The sequence below is a fragment of the Lepisosteus oculatus genome, chromosome 4 (genome assembly GCF_040954835.1).
Source record: "Lepisosteus oculatus isolate fLepOcu1 chromosome 4, fLepOcu1.hap2, whole genome shotgun sequence".
NCBI lineage: Eukaryota > Metazoa > Chordata > Actinopteri > Semionotiformes > Lepisosteidae > Lepisosteus > Lepisosteus oculatus.
The window spans coordinates 23,425,312-23,442,349 of NC_090699.1; the positions used below are offsets into that span (position 1 = coordinate 23,425,312).

The 17,038-nt window shown below is 41.3% G+C and overlaps 2 protein-coding genes across 5 annotated transcripts in view; one reads left to right on the forward strand and one right to left on the reverse strand.

Moving 5' to 3' along the window:
* Positions 1-1,445: 1,445 nt before the first annotated feature.
* nrbf2b (nuclear receptor binding factor 2b) lies at positions 1,446-13,367 on the forward strand. The gene is made up of 4 exons (XM_069188968.1): positions 1,446-1,652; positions 4,774-4,858; positions 8,902-8,942; positions 9,520-13,367. Exons 1-4 carry the CDS (start codon positions 1,623-1,625, stop codon positions 10,189-10,191), a joined length of 828 nt encoding a protein of 275 aa, XP_069045069.1. The 5' UTR covers positions 1,446-1,622; the 3' UTR covers positions 10,192-13,367.
* Positions 13,368-15,157: 1,790 nt separating this feature from the next.
* The window catches only part of jmjd1cb (jumonji domain containing 1Cb), a 99,678-nt gene continuing 97,797 nt past the window's right edge, over positions 15,158-17,038 (reverse strand). For all 4 annotated transcript variants that reach the window (XM_015346692.2, XM_015346693.2, XM_069188967.1 and 1 more), the window contains 2 exons: positions 16,694-16,825; positions 15,158-16,071 (listed from right to left, as the gene is read on the reverse strand). In XM_015346692.2, coding sequence (XP_015202178.2) covers positions 15,976-16,071; positions 16,694-16,825 — 228 coding nt within the window. In that variant the 3' untranslated portion in view covers positions 15,158-15,975. The remainder of the gene's footprint in view (positions 16,072-16,693; positions 16,826-17,038) is intronic.

Sequence of the window (17,038 nt, forward strand, 5' to 3'; positions counted from 1 at the left end):
CGACACCAGCCCACAGCCCTTCAGGTAAAGATGCACTTCCCTGTTGTTTCAGCTTATTTGCGTTTCAGCAGAAGTCTGCTGCATTGAATACTTGTACGAAGTCCTCTCATAGACTGTTCAATATTCAGTACTTTAAGCCTGTTAGGGTAGGACATTCTTTCAAGGCCCTTGAATGAATTTTACCCTTCAATACTATTTCAATATCTTAATGATATGGCATTTTATTATTACTTAGCAACGTATTTTTATCCCCCCTTAAAGCTCCACTTGTATCAACAATAAAATAAGAAACTCTTGTTTCCTATAAAAGACAGAGGGGGTTTCAGGTCGTTGTACACCGGTTACCCCGATTCAACAGGGTAAAACCTTTGGCTTTTATCATTGCAGAAGAATTCCTGCTTTGTAAAGAAGGCGCTTTTTGCTAAGGACTTCTATGGCTTTTGATGTACTTTTGTTTCGTTAAAATCGTAAAGATGGAAGATAACTAAAGAAGCTCTCCTTTTTACTGAGGCTTCGGACAGCAGGTGTAATTTTCCCGGGTAGTACAGATGTTCTCGGAGAAGCAGCTACGTTACTGTACAGTTCACTCGGTTTAAAAAGACACCGGCTCCCTCTTGTGGCGCATCACGTATCTCACAGAAGCACACGGCAGTTTGGTGTTGTCTGGTTCAGACTGCTGTACTTAACGGTCCTAGTACTTACGATATGATTGTGCTGAAATCAGTCATGTGGTAGCTCATATTTGGCTATAATCTGTATATTTATATGCTTTTAAAATAGAACGTTCTTACTATCATTCCTGATGCACGTCAATTAAAAAAGGGCACTAGAGGCAAAAGAACAAGTAAGAGGTGAATTCCATGCTGACAAATTCATGGAACTCAATTTAGAAAAAAAAATCAGTGGTTTGGATGTGTGCAGCTTTCTTCGCTTGTGAAGAGTGAATTTGTAAATGAACGTTTGCTTCCTAAGAAAGATCAAACCTTTAAATGATTAAAGGAATCAATACTGAACTATCAAATTTCAATTTAAATTACTCCGGACTTATTTTTACTTAAATTTAATCTTGGTAGAATCATATAGAGCATTAGAAAATATTAGCTTAGAAATTAAGGATGAAATGGATAAACTTGCAGTATAAGGTTTACAGTGTAACAATCTAAAATAACTTATCTTCTGAGACATGCTGTACTGTATTATTTGTTGGAAGTGTTTGTCCGTTTTGTTGTATTGCTGGGTTGGACACTGCCTTCAAACACATTTCCCTCCGGGGAGAATAAAACTCAAACTGAGATTGAATTACAAGAAAAATTACAGAGTTCTTAGCTGAAGACACATTAATTGCACTGCTCTACGATTTTCAGAAGAGGGCAGCACCGGCAAAGTAAAGTCATGTTATCGCGGGATGTCTTCTGAGGGAACGAGATTCCGAGGGCCAGCAGCAAGGCGTCTCTGTGACGTCACGGCGAAGGGAAGCTGCTGTGTTTACACGGGTAGAACAGTCCTAGCGGTCTGGGAGAACCAGCCCAATTGGGCCCCGGGATCTAGAGCTGGGTGCTGATGATCATCTCTGGGACACGGCTGGGTTTCTCATGTAGCTCCCAGTCGTGAAGAATATCGAAATGGAAGTGGTGGAAAGTCCTCTTAACCTCGTAAGTTTGTGTTGGTTCTGTTTGCTAGTTACACATTCTGGTCCGCCTGTATCCGAAACAAAGCTGAAGGGAGAGAATTGTAGTAATGTTACTATTGACTTCATGTGCGGATCATTTGCATGGATCTGATTTCATTCTCCACTCCAGAGGAGCAAGTAAAATATTCGTGGTGCCTTGATTGAAATCGCAGGTGATAGACCGCGCTAATCGCCCGTGGTGCTCTTCTCTTTTCATTTTCTGTATCATCCAGATGGGTTTATGTACCAGTCTTTGGTGGGCTGCATGCAGCAGTGTGAAACGGGTTAAATGCCATTTCTGAAATTTCGTTTTTAAAATATTAAATAAAGCTGCTGGAACAAGTAAATAAGTAATTGGCAAAAGACTTCTTCACAACGGGTTTTCGCAGTTGTATTTAAGGTAACCACATCCTGTTTCAGTTTCCTTGATAAACTTCAGATAATCCGTTTCATCCACCATAACGCGGTGTTTCCGTCATCCTCAAATGTGTGTTCACACAAGGAAGGAGGAATGTGCCAGTATATATATATCGTGTATTACCTATATATATATGTGTGTGTATATATACGGTACTTCTGCTTTCCCTTGGTTGAGAGACGTCGTGCCCTCGTGACCCGGCCTTTCCAGTGGTGTCGCCATGATGAGGTCATTCGGAAGGCGAGAGCCCTGGACCCGCTTATTAATAATACTCCGCCCCGGGGACCCGGGCGCTCACTTCTGCTTTTCGGATTGGGGAACCTGTGATTGTATTATCGGTGGAAGAAATAGCAGGCGTTTTTGTTCTGAGAGGATTACTCTCTAAGACACGGGGGAAACAATCGTCGTGGCAGTGGAGCTGAGAGAGAAAAGCGCTGCTGAGATGTTTCCACTGAAGAAGCAAAGTTGTTTTTGAGTGTTCAGGGGGAGTCCGAGGCGCAGCGAACACCACTGAAAGCGAAACACTCCCTCTTTTGTTCTTGTGTAGGCTCAGCGATCAGTCGCTGCAGGCTGTTAATTATTCATTTGTAAGACGAAGTCACCCTTCACACCACTGTACTTGTACTTAGACAGCAACTCACACTCCATTGGAAACCTGTAGGCGAAATCTGTATGAGCTCCGCTCCGAGGGGAAGTGGGCAAGATTGTCACGGCACATATGAAAAATAAATAATTCTGACACTTATGTAGCACTTCTCTGGACACTCCAATCAAAGCGCTTTACAGGTAATGGGGACTCCCCTCCACCACCACTAATGTGCAGCATCCACCTGGATGATGTGACGGCAGATTTTTAATGACCACAGAGTTTCAGGACCTCGGTTTTACGTCTCATCCGAACGACGGCGCCTGTTTACAGTATAGTGTCCCCATCACTATACTGGGGCATTAGGGCCCACATGGTACAGCGTGAGCTGCCTGAGTTTTTTTTTCCCCCAAGAATGGCCTACCCTTGTTCGGGACAAAAATCAATAGTTATTTTATTATGCTAAGCACATGGTTGGTGTGTGAGTGTCCGGGGGCGTAGGGCACTCCTGTCGAACAGTTCCTGCTGTGTGTCCACTGCTGGTGCAGCCCCTGGGGCAGAGTCAGAGTTACTCTTCAACCTTGAGCTGCACACCTGCTCTCCCACACGGAGCTTGTCAGGCCCCTGATCCTGTAATGGTGTTCTGCAGTAAACAGAACCATTTTGGTACAAACACAGTTTTTACGGAGTTAAATTAGGCAACAAGTCGCACTGCAGTTGTTCTTATTTTTTCGTATGCTTTAATGCCAAGCTCGTGCAGACAGGCTGTCTTTCTAATGAGCAGGACAGTTCCAAAATGAAATTATGAAACCTCTCGGTTTAATGGTTAAAGCTGGCCTTTGAACCATTAACCATTCACAGGGTGAAGATCGTGTAACTGGAATGTTAAGTCACAGGAGCTCCATATGGAGGATCTGGTCTGTTTTGTATTCTACTATGTTTAAAAAATACCACTGTCCAACGTTCTAGTTTTGTATTTTATTTTATTGCCCATTCAGGTAATCGGTGTCCCAAGGCAGCTTTAAAACTATCACTTCTACTGTATTCCTCCTGCAGGTGACATTTTGTTCTGTCTGTGTTTTATGGGACTGCTGAGAAAGAGTGTTATCATGCTCTGAAAGGCAATGCGTTGATTCAGACAGTTTTTTACGCTGCCTGGTGTGGTGGTCAAGTGCCTTCTGTAGTGTTTTAATGTATACATGTGTACACGTGCGCATATGTATTAAGACTGTCTACCTGCATGAAGGAAGCTCTTAGGTTTGCAGTGTCCCTGCAGTGTATGCTCTTGAATATAATCTGTGCAAGGCCCTGGCATGTAATAGATCTGTTTCAATTTTAAATTGCAAAAGAATGAGCCTGGATGGTTAGATGAAAATGTTTTACACAATGTGCCCTAGGTCTAGAGTATTACATACTCATAGGCTAAGTTTCAGGTAATAACCTTGCTTATTGTGGTTCTACAATTGATCAGATTGGCAATGTGCAAATGTAAGCTGAAGAGGATAAAAATGTCAGCCAGACATATCTAAGGGATATAGAGGACTTAGTGTCAGTTGCATCTTCTTAGGTGCTAATTGTTGCCACTGGCAGTCTAGAAGGTTATTATAACCACGTGTTTGTCACAAAATTTTAAATCTGGTTCTGTCTTTACACTATTCTACCATTCCCTGGAGAACCAATCTGCTCCACTCTCCAAATAATGCAGTTTACTCTAAACATTGTGAAATATTCTAACATTTTAGCACTTGTTATCCCCCATCATGTCTTGTTAGTAGACTATTAAAAAAAAACTTCCAATTATAGTACACTGCACCAATATTTAAATTGTATATAATTTCATGCTTCATTTTAAAACAGTAAAGTGCAGCCTTATTTTAGCCTTGGATCCATCCTGGAAAACTGTGCCAGAGTCTGTTAAAAATGCATTAGTCTTTAAACTATGACTGCAATCTATAATTTAATAGACTTGTAATAAATCTGCTGCAGATAGGAGCTAGGTCTGTCGTGGCTCAGCTGTTGACTGTATATTTGCTTAATGCAGGGATCTTTCAAAGGGGCAGGGGGTATGTTGCTTTGTCATGAGAAACGCTCCTTTTGCAGGCTCACCAGCAGAGCAGGAAGGCTGACCGGTTGCTGGCAGCAGGCAAGCACGAAGAAGCCATCACCTGTCACGGCAGAGCTGCAGGTGCGTTCAGACTTTGTTTTCCTGAAAACACTTCCCAGTGGAGGTCTGCCTTCGTGCGCAAACACCATTCTTCTTTACCTACACTACTTCAAAGAACAGCCTCCCTTTGGTTATTCATCATAAACACCAGTTAAAGTAGCTGTAATCTACCTGTTTTTATCTATGGGTTTTTCTATAATAGTGTGACTGAGTTAAAAGAAGGCATGTTGATGTTTTATGCCGGCGTCACACTACATGACTTTTCCTAGGATCTTCAGTCGTAGCCTTCATCCACGTAATCGTAAGAAAACCACAGCGAGTTGTAGAGTCGCAGTGTGTGCCCATTACCATCAGTTGTGTAGTGTGACACCCCCAGCGACTCAGCCATAGCGCTCTTAACAGCCCCTACGACTCTCTGCGACTCGCTATGAAAAAATCAGACTGGTTTGATTTTCTCGTGGCGAGTCGCAAGTCGTAGGGATGGGCTCTTGCGTCTGCGACAGTCAACAGCCAATGAGCGCTCAGCCAGAAGTACAATGTGTACAATTCGGCTGCAAGGGAAGAAGGAAAGCGAGTGTTCTGGACTGTGCAAATGGGGGAGAGACTCGTCGGACTTTGGAGCCAGCACAGATGTCTGTTCAGTGTTTCGCGTTTGTCGTTTCGTGTTTGTTTACTTTCGTACGGTGCTCCTCCTCTTATTCTAATGTGCTCCACTTGATTGGCTGCCAAAATGTGGCGACCTCGTGTAAATTTCGCGGTGCAATACGAGATTGGGAACCGTGGTGAAAAGTCGTGAGGGAATCGTGTAATTAGTCACCCCCTGCGATTCCTGGTTGTCTAATTTGAGACCCTCTAGGACAGAAAAGGCAGCGAGATTCCACAACTGCAGTTGTTAAATTTGACATGCTCTCCCACTAGAAGACGTGTCGAGTCCTGTAGTGAGACAAAGGCTTCATGCACTCTAAAATACACGTGATAGGCATGTACCAAAGAAAAACTGGATGATTCTAAAGCTTAATACCTGATGACTTGAAAAGTAAAACAGCGAGGCTTCGGACCGGCTGCCCCCTTGATGGATGATTTTCTCCTGTGTTTTGGTTAAAAGCAATGCTTTTCAAAAAGAACTGGCTTAGGGCTGTACAGCTTTTGTTTGCTGGATGAACGGTAATAAACACCCAAGACTGGGTAAGGCAGCAGAAGGCTGTAGGATCTTGAGTTGTAAGAGTAAACAAGCACTTGGTTTGAAACTAGGATCTTGTTTTTTTTTATTTGCTTTTCACTTTAACAGTAACAGGTTTACCCAGTAACATAACACCAAGTACACAATAAGTACACAATAATGTTATAAATGGCAATTAATAACATTGATTATATGAATCACCTGCTCTGTAGGTGTCTACAGAGTCTTTACTCCTTGTTGTGTCACCCCTTTTTTCTCCAACACCGTTATGTTGGTCCAAACAGCTGAACATGAAAGCTGTTAAATAGTTCAAATGCTCAGAATGTCACAGGGGAAATTAAGCTAACATGAGTTCTTAATGATCCATAGCTTGCAGCATCCCAGTACCTGCCTTGTGGAGATAAGGGCACTGAAGGCTGGGCCTCCATGCTTAATGCTTGCAGGTTAATTGTTGGCCCTTGAGACAGATACTCTGGCTGTCCAGAATAAATAAGCTGACTGTTAACTTTTTCCACACAAAGAGCTACAACTGGTGCAGATGAAATAAGATTCAGATTTCTCTAGGATTTGTTTGGCACCTCAGTCTCTCTGAAACTGCAGTTTTGTAGCCTGTGAAAACATCTGCCTGATTTTGCTTTTGCATTTCAGTCTAAGGAGCGAGTGTTTGCTCAAATGATGTAACAGAAATGTTCAGTCAGGTTCCAGCCCGTCACTGCAATTCTGTAAACCACCTTGTGCTACAGTGAAACACACACCGGCGAAACACAGGTGGAAAACGCAGGGAAGTGCATTTAAAACAGAGCTGTTTCACACGGAGTGTCGTGGGAGTTTACAACAATCAGACATATGGGCCGTTAAAAAGGTGAGTTCCGAGATTGGATTTGAAGAGAGTCGAAGAATTTGTCTCTCGTAGAGTCTGAGTAAGGGCATTTCACAAGAATGGAGCAGCGACAGAACAGGCATGGTCACCAAAGTCCAAGATTTAGTCCTGGGTGCAGTGAGCAAAGGACCAGCCTCAACTGAACAGAGCCCACAGGAGGGGGTGTAAACATGAAGCAATTCAGATGTATGATGGAGCCAGATAATTTAAAGTAATAAAAGTCAGTAACAGGTATTTATGTTGAATATTTGACTTTATAAGCAACCAGTGCAGTGATGTGTGTGTAGGACTGATATGTTGCCAAGGTCTGGTGTTAGAAGTCTAGATGCAGAGTTTTGGACATTAAAAGAAATTGCCCGATTCAGGCAATACCTCTAATGTGAAACAAAGATGTCTTAATCATATTTCTGACATGGGGTTCAACAGACAGGAGAGGATCAAGTGTGACTCCCAGATTCCTGACTACAGCTGACTCATGGTTGGGGAAGCCATTAACCAATATCGTGAACCTCTCCAGCTTTGCCAGCTGACATTTGCTTCTCACCAGTAAAGTTTCTGTTCTGTCACTATTTAGCTGAAGGGAATTAGATGTCAACCAGAGCTTGATGTCACACAGACAAGAGATAAGTGACAGTGGCAGGAGATCAGAGGGGGAAGAAGTTTTAACATACATTTGAGTATAATCTATATAACAATAAAACTAAAGACCATGTTTGCATGTAAATCTGACTGAGTGGAAATATATAGATAATAAAAAGCAATGGGCCCAAGACTGAACCCTGAGGCACACCTGGCTGACTGGAGCCATAGGGGATTTATGAGGACCAAGGGATACAAAATGCTGCCTGCCAATCAGATAAGAGCAGAACCAAAGACAGTACCATTGATGGATAAGAATGTTTGCGAACAGTTGAGCAACCCTGAATGATTTACTGTATCAACAGCAGCACTAAGATCAAAGAGCATAAAAATACTTACATCCCCCCCAAAGTCAGGCGCAGTAAGTAAATCATTCACAACCCTGACAAGAGCAGTCTCAGTGCTATGATTTGAGTGAAAAATGAACTGGAATAGTTCAAACAAATCATTTGCTATCATGTGAGCCTGTAATTGATGTGCAAGCACATATTCTAAAACCTTAGATAGAAAATGTAAATTAGAGATTGGTCAGGAGTTCATTGTTATATCAGAATCCAATCCAGGTTTTTTTTTGGTATAGGGGTGATTGATGCAGTCTTTAAGGCAGTAGAGACCACACCCAGGGAGAGAACTGATGATATTGACGATTAAAGGGCAGATGTCTGGCAGGCAAGCTTTCAGCACAGAGGTAGGGAGGGACAGGATCCAGGCAGCCAGAGATTGTTTTACAGCTGTTAATCATTTTTGTAACTTGATCTGAGTTAACGAAGCTAAATTCAGAAAAATCTAGTACGGAGGGAATGTCAGTGGAAAATCTAGGTCTCGAATAGTTGTCTGAATCAGGAACAAGGCTAAAGTTTGATTCAGATAATTGTAGATTTATACCATCCATCTTCAAAAGAATTGCAAACACTTAAGGCAGAGGTCAGGGGTAGAAGACAGAGCAGAGCTGTCAGGGGGTGAAGCAAATATACAGATTTGCTGATGAGTAAAATTTACAGAAGAAGCCATTGGAGGTGATTCTTGGAGACTTGAATGGCCTGACTGACTGACCTCTCACTTCTAATCTCAACTGCTCCCCTCCCCCCAGATTCTGATCTTCAAATCAAAGACAGTGAGCCGGTTCTCAGTGCTCTTGGCCCAAAGAGGGGTGTATCTTTGCCCGTTTAAAACCGCTCAAAGTTTCTGACGTTCTAAAAGTAATTCCATCGGTGAAACTAATTGGAATGACCTAAGTGACCTTTAGATAGCCTGACTGCAGAATTCTAGAAGTGGGGAACGTTATTCCTGTGTTGTCTCTGGTACACAGTGCCTGGTTTATAGTTAAGTGTGACATTAATATTTATTGTGTTTTGTTTCATTTAGACTTGCTGACCGAAGCCATGAAACTGACGCAGTGTGAACAGGTATGTATGCCGTATTTTGACGTTAGTCTATAGAAGGATTGAATTTGTATTTTAAACTGCCTTCACCACAACAGACACACAACAGATTTACCCATAAGCTCCTCTTGACTTCTTTCGGGCATTTTCCATTACTGTTGGTTTCAGGGCTGTCTGCTTTTATGATTTCATTGAATTCATTCTTTGATGTATGTTGCATGTCAGACCTCTGTGGCCAGATTTCTGTCCCTGCGAGATGGTTTCAGTGTAGACATGGGAACATGCTTCACACCCCAGTCACTCACCACAGTGAAACGGCAGCTGCGTCACAGCTTTTTTGGTAGGAAGTAAAGTTTCGCAACAGTAGAAATAGTGACGTGTGGAGGTTGTGGAACTCGAATTGAGGAGACTGTGGAGTGGGGGAGCAACACGTTTTGGGTCTGGGACTTAAATCTCGTTGAACACAGTGACCTTTTCCTCAGTAAGGTCCCTGTGTTTTACTAGGGGCATAGTGGCTGTGGGGATGTGAAATTGCCGAGCTCTGTGCGGTCCTTCCTGGCGTAGCCTCACCCTGCGTCCGCTTCCCTTCCTCGTTGTGCAGGCCCAGCTGTCCCTGCAGCTGCAGCGGGAGAGCCACCTGAAGCAGCAGCAGCTGATCGCGGAGAGGGGGAAGCGGGCCAAGCGTGAGGAGAGCCAGCGGACCCAGCCGCCGGCCGGCCCCGCCGAGAGGGAGCAGGCCCTGCCGCTGCAGTCCCTGTTCGCCGCCGCTGCCGCCGCCCGGAGCGAGACGGCCCGCCGGGGCGCGGCGCCGACCGCCGAGGAGCGGGAGTACGACACCTGGCTGTACCTGCTCAAGAACAAAGGGGCGCCGGCCGAGCCCTGCGCCGGCAGCAAGGCCCTCAAGGACGACCGGACCCGCCTGGAGGAGCAGGAGACGGCCCTCGCCGACCTCAGGAAGCTGGTGGATTTCCTCCTGGCCGAGAACGAGAAGCTGACGCAGGAGAACCAGCGGCTGAAGACGGAGAACGCCAGGCTGAAGAGGGCCCCCCTGGAGAGGGAGCCCTACGCCGACGCGGATTTCGTGGAGAAGTCCGAGCTGTGGGGGCTGTCGCAGCCCTCGGAGGACAGGAAGGCAAAGGACATTCCGATTCCGCACCTCCCGCCCCTGGAAATGCCAGCTCAGGACATCTCGCTGGAGGACCTGCCACCTGTGGAGCTGCCCGAGGACATCCAGAATGAACTGCAGGAGCTCCTGGACAGGGTCAAGCTGTAGCCAGGTCTGCGCAGCTGGACGGGGAAACTGGAGGAACTACAGACGAGGACATGGCGAATCTAAAGGGAGACTCTTGCGCTTGCTGGCGCGCAGAGAGCTGTTTCAATGGGGAAATGCACCACCGCACCAAGTGTTCACTGGTAGCCTGCAGATCAAACAGCTACCACAAGGTGGTACTATTAGCTGAGCGTTGTCATGGACTGTACTCCCAAGGTACTGCAGCTATTTCACCTGATCTTTAGTAGGATTTTGTGCCTTTTGCTGAATCTTTTTAAAAGTAGGTTGTGTTGTGGGGGGGGTGTCGCACAAAATGATTACATTAATTGCGGCCAAGGAAGACATTTCCTCTCTCTTCATGCACAGATCCCACCTTGCAATCGTATCTGAGAGGGTGCGACTGAAAAATTGTCATGTTTCGTATTTTTTCATCTAGGTTTCCCCACTGTTGCTCTAAAAATACAAGGTATCTCAATATCATATCTTTTCCAGGGTTAGCGATACAGCCTCAGGTGATTACAGTCTGATGGCTTAGATGTTTGTTCCCTGTTAGCTCCAGTATACAGAGGAACACAAGATTATAAAGTTTCTTATTGGAAAAAATGTATTTCTCAATGTGTGACTTCACATTACTCAGCTCTTTGTACTTCTTTGGTGGAAACAAAATGAACACTGTGATCTACATTCATAGTCTGTGGAATCCTGCAATTTAATTAGTCACTTTGCTGTGTAAAGTAAGGAAGGATGGAAATATAATAATCGGAGGCCTTGCCCCAAAATCTGTGACAATTGTTATCTGGCCCATAGGAAGGAAATGGCTAGACTGTGTCCTTACAATTGTGTCAATATTAGTTTTCCAAAATGTATAACTATTGCTCTAAATGACTCTCATTGTTTGATTGTGGCTGAGGTTGCCTAAGGTGTTGATTTTGTTGCTTGGGCATATTAAGCAGCAGTTTGGTTTAGTGGAAATGTGGATGATCAGGTTGATGTCAAAAGAAGGACTTTTGTTCTGTATTCTGATGTTTCTAACCTACACAGAACGTGGCATTATTTTATGTTGTTTACCATTTAATGCTTTGGTATGCTACAGAAGCTAAAAGGTTGCGATAAGTAACACAAACCATTACAAAAAATAATCTAAATGTTATAAACTGCTTTTACTCGCCTTATATGGTAATTCTACTGCCTAAATTGTAGAATTGCTAGATTTTTATTTTCCTCCTAAGAAATTCACAGAACTCCACTTTGAGGGTCACTTACTAACAGTCTTTTCATTTCACAGTATCTCTAATGCAAATCAATGGTGAAGCTGTGCTTTAAGAAGAGTGCTTTGGTGCTTCGATAACAGTGTAGTCAGGATCAAAAAGCAAAAATCCTTTTGCTCAATATGAAATGTAGTCCTGTTTGAGGTACCTCATCTTCCATTTTTTCAAGTTAATTTGTACTGTAATTAGTAGTCATTTACAGACTCATGAGTGATTGTTAATGCCACACTGATATACATTTTCAGGTCATTGCATTTGAATATGCATAATGGAGAAGTACAAATATAGGTATGATGCTAAATTTAAGCACTAACCTGGATTAATCAGCATCCAGATATAGTGAGAGTTTTCAATGTGATCTAACCTTTGGAGCCAAGGAGAAGAACGGCTGATATTTATGTTTTCTAAAGAGGGAACCAAATCAGCAATGTTTTTATGTCTAAATAATTGGTTTACATAAAGTAATCAGGGTGCATCTGAATATTTTTTTTGTATTATTGCTTGACGTCAATCTAAAAAGAAAATATGTGCTAATGAAATTCTCAATTAACGATGTTATTGTTATGTTATTGTTTTGGTGATGCATGAATGACAGTACTGGCTCTAAATATATTATCTTTAAAAAAAATCCATACAAAATAAAAGTTTAAGATTTCCATTTACAGATGGTCTGATAACATTTGAAAGACTATTGGCACCTGTGTTGTTTTTATAAAGACAAATTTCATTATACTGTGCCAATTCAGAATGCTAGAAAGCATTTTAAGCTTTTAAGAGCATCTTGGATTTCCATGTAGAGTATTTTCAAGGAAAGTAAGAAGCTGCTGTCATGGCACATTTTTGCCTTTATCCTTGCTGCTAACTTTTCCCTCTGCTTTAAGATGAAGATCATTTTGTTCGTAGTCATTCTGCTGTCTACTTTCACTACTGAAAAGTACCAGAAAACCTTTTATGCTGCTTTAAAGTAGTTATATTAGCATAACAGTAAAGACATCACAAGCTATTTCAGTTCCCTGTAGTCAGTTCATTCATCCACTCACTGCCGGAATGAGATGTTTTAGCTGTTTCCCTTTGTCTGTTGTCATTGTGTCTCCATGAATTGTAATTGGAAGTAGCCAGTGTCATTTGTGCCGTGTAGCACTTGCAATTCACTAAGACCACAGCTCCAATTTTAGGGTCAATAATGGGTTTGTGATTAAGGGTTGAGGATAGCTTCAGAGCTGAGACTTGGGTTAGGAATAAAACTGTCTTTCAGACTAAATTCTGGTTGTAAAGTTAAGCAATAAAGATCAGGGCGATTAGACGACAGTTAAACCATAGTATAAGGATAGGTTCTGGGTTACAGTTACATTTAGGAGTAAGGTTAGGAAAGAATTTATTTTTAACTATTCACGTTATGAACCTTTACATGCAGTATCACTGAACATAAAAAAATTTACAACTCTTGTCTAAAACACAGCTTGCTATTAATATTGTAAAACTGAACTGCTTTGGCTAGGTAGTGCTGTTACTTGAAACCTGGAATTATTTACACCTCCCAATTGTTAATCTCCTCACGTTTAGTCCTACAGCCCTAGTACTCGTGCGGAGGTATGAGAGGAGCCTATCCTCTGAAATGTGCAACTGGCCACCATTTGCCATGTGCTAGTGACAGAGCCATGCTAGATTGGATCTAATTAATTCAGAAGTCGCAGGATGTTGTCCATTGGGCATCACAATTTGGGGAAGCAAGAGTCCAAGGTTGAGCTTTAGTGTTAAGTGGTGCCACCTTGTGGAATAAACAAGTCTCAATGGGGAAACAAAAAGTGCTTTGTGGCGCCGCTGGTTCAGAAATTCTTATGGCAGGGATCTCAAAATATTAAAAACATAATTCATAAATTAAATGAAAAAATAAAAAAATCTTTTCTATGACATGTTAACACCCTGCTGGAATTTCTGTTATGAAAGACATTACATACAGAACAGAAAAACTCAATATGAATTGAACATCTGATATTCATCCACAGAAAATCAACCCCCCCATTTTTTCGTTTAAATCACAGTTAAGGGAAGGGAGGGAATGTACCTGTACTCCCGGAGAACGGACAGTTTAATTGCAGAAATCTTTGCTGATCAGTGTTGCACTGTAGGTAAATTAACACTAAACAGGAATATGCATTTGGTGTCTAAGTTTTCATAGGTATGGGCTTGAGATAATCAATGTAGTGTACATGAATTGTTATAGGAATTAGGATTATCTGCACAGTGCACAGGCACAAGACCTCCAGGGAAGGAGTGAGTGGAAGAAGCCCATTCCAAGCAGCATGTAACTGAGGGGCTCAGCCATGCATGACCTAGGAGGGCCTAGAAGTAGGTCAGCCACAGGTTACCTAGCTGTAGTAATAGGTTTGAGGTATTATCAAGCTTCTGAAGGTACAAGGGGAAGAGGGAGGTTCTGGTAGGACACGAAGTGAGTAGGCTACATTAAAGCAGATAACCAGAACACAGCAGAGGCTTAGTGTGGACGTTCTTCACATTGCTTTGTATACAGTAAGTACACTCAAGCACAGCCCACATGCCTGATCGGAACAGAGGCCTTTTGATGTTGAACAAATGTAAGAACAGTCTCTCAAGTCTGTACAGACGATGGGAAATCATTCTATGAATGTAGACTCCTAAACAAGGGTGTGAAGAGACGTGTTATGCAGAATAGAAAGGGGTGAGAGCAAATCCCTTTAATCTCAGTTCTGTCACTCAGGTCATTTATTACCTTCAAATTAACAAGCCAACAGATGGCTGTTTTTACTTTGGTCTCGAGGAGGGAGATAAGGCCTGGGGTACCAAAGATGACAAGCAAGTAGAATATGGAATATCTACAAAAACAAATTTGAAATGGACAAAAATATAACCTTCATAAGGCGAGATGGCAAAATGCTTGAACTTTGCTTTTGCTAAATGCTAAAAATTAAGTTGCTGCAAAAATGAAGTTTAAACATTGCGCTCCTAGGAGAGGGATGGTCCAGAAGCCACAATTTGCTAGGACAGCATGGTCTTCCCACAGGTGCACCTCATGAGAAATTCAATAGCCCACTTTCCCTTGAACGTCACTCCTGGTGGAGGTGCAGAGCACTCCCAGGTCGGTATCGACAGTGTTGTGTGGCCTTGTGTTACTGGAATCTCTCAAAATCAAAGCTTTCATTTTGTTTTATAATTTGTCTATTTGTTGTAAATGTGCATTGATCTATTTAAAAAGTGTTGCAGATCGCAAAAAACTCAAGTGGATAATTAATACTTTTTCACTAAAGTGGAATTACACATTGAAAACTAATGGTGTTAGTTTATCCTACATGAGCTGTTGTAAGACCAAGTGTCTACAGACACTAATTCGAAAAAAATCAATTTTGTTTTATGATAAAGAGCTTTCAAGGAAAGACTAAATTTACCATGAAAGACCCAATGTATTTGTTTTCTATATACATCACAATTTAGAGAAGAGTCCAGCAGTTTCAGGTTTGTACATGTTTCATGCTGGCTACTATACTCATGAATAAGAGATACAAATCTACTACACTTACCACATTACATCCAGGAGGTCTAACAGATCATTCAGCAAAGATATATTCTCTTTCATCACTTCACACATGCTCTAAATTCATTTTTCTGGTGACAAAGACATTGTACAAACACACCACCTCCCAATGACAAGCAAACAGTAGTCAGACTTTGATAAATCCATTTTAATGGAAAATGTAAAACCCCTTTGAACTTCAATGTACAAAGCATGTAACACTTGCACTTTAACAAATTGAAGCAAGCCATGTTTTAAAAAAATACATTATTGAATGTATATATGTATATATTTACACAGCATAATAAGTTTTTGATATTCATTTAACTTCAAAAGTTCACCATAATAAATTTTAACAAAATGAGACAACTGTCTTAAATAAATTACAACTTTTGTAAAGGTTTCCATTTTACAGCAAATACTTTTTCTTAATAAAATGCTTGTGTTTTTTAGACGTTTTCCTTTACATTATATAACTTTACACTGTTTACAATAGTTTGGCAGTTCGTTTTTCAAAAGATATGGCGTGACGGCTGTGCGATTCAGCAAAGATTCCCAAGTACAGGCAATAGCTGGTGTCTGTATCTGCTCTCACAGTAACTGTCTCAATGTAGTGAACAGTATCAGAATAATTTTAGCAAACTGTACAAGTCACATTTACATTTGATCTATAACATAGCATATAACTCTGTAATTCTTTTAAAAAATAAATACATCATTTTAATCTTTCATTTAAACAAACAATATACAGTATGAAAACAGAAAAAATAGCAGTGCTGTTGCTTGCAGATTATCTTTAGTTTTGCATTGAGTCATGGTTATCTTGCGCTGGGTTATACTGTTATGGTGGTGGAAACAGATAAATACCAATTTAGTCAGCTTGGCACTGTAAGTTTGTGATGTTAAGGTTAGTGTGCATATGTTACATTATTCCAGAAAAGGTCATTCTTCAGCAATAATAAGGGAAAGGTGTCATGAGTTTTCTTCTGCTCTGTCCATCTCCTCACCACAGCACCTTTTTAATGTTCCAACAGCATCTTTCACAGAATGATAAAAGATGTTTTTTACCTATGAAAGAGAACAGTTCTGTGAGATCATGAAGACAAATTTCTCTCATGCACACAGACACAGCCTTCAAAAGAAAACTATGCACCGTCTGCATTGTGAAAGTATAAAATCATCCTGCCAACTGCTTTATGTACTTCAAGCACAACACACAAAAATATCTTAAAATGCTTACTCATTAAACACCCATCTGAAACCATTTCAAAATTCTCCCAAACTACTAATTTATGCTGTCGTACTCCTGATTAGACCCAAACTTTTATCATCTCCTTTCCTGATGTTCCAGGAACATTTTAAATACAGGGTATTGAGAAATTAAAAAATGTAAAATGCATAACTAAAAAAACTACATTATATATAGTGTATACTAATATAAAAATGCCATTAAAGGGTCATCCTAAAGTTTATATTAACATGTCAAAAACAAATGAGGAATACATTGTGAATGTAAAATGAATGCAGCTAAAAAACATGTTTTTTATCATTTACTTTTCCTTCTTAGGGAGAACATAATTGGATTTTATTAGTCTCACATTAAAAAAAGACATCTAAGAGCGTTAGGAATTGCAGATGGATAGAATCCTGGATAAACGCCCATGGTGAAAGGTGCCCCCCACATCTATACCTGTAGCTTATCTTCATAGTTAATTTCTTCCTTAGAAGATCTCAGTTCCTGTGTTAAATGAAACGAGTGCACCACATGTTCTGGAGACACAAAGTCATTAATCACTTGAACACAACTGTGTAGGTTCTGCACCTGTAAAACAATACAGACAAGACCATTAGATCCCTGCTTTAGCAGGTCTGCTTCATTTGCCAAAAACAACCTAAAAAAGGATTTTTTCAGGATATCAAAAAGTGTTTCACATCAAATTCTTTCCTACCATGTAGGATTAAACTTCCCAGGCATTACCCAAAAAAAAACCTTTAAAGATTTTTTTCTAAAGAAAGAAAAATCCCAAACCTGCTA

Coding starts and splice junctions, on each gene's coding strand:
- nrbf2b (XM_069188968.1), top strand. CDS start 1,623: ATGGAAGTGGTGGAAAGTCCTCTTAACCTC. Junction 1,653..4,773: donor TGGAAAGTCCTCTTAACCTC/GTAAGTTTGTGT, acceptor CTCCTTTTGCAG/GCTCACCAGCAGAGCAGGAA. Junction 4,859..8,901: donor CTGTCACGGCAGAGCTGCAG/GTGCGTTCAGAC, acceptor TGTTTCATTTAG/ACTTGCTGACCGAAGCCATG.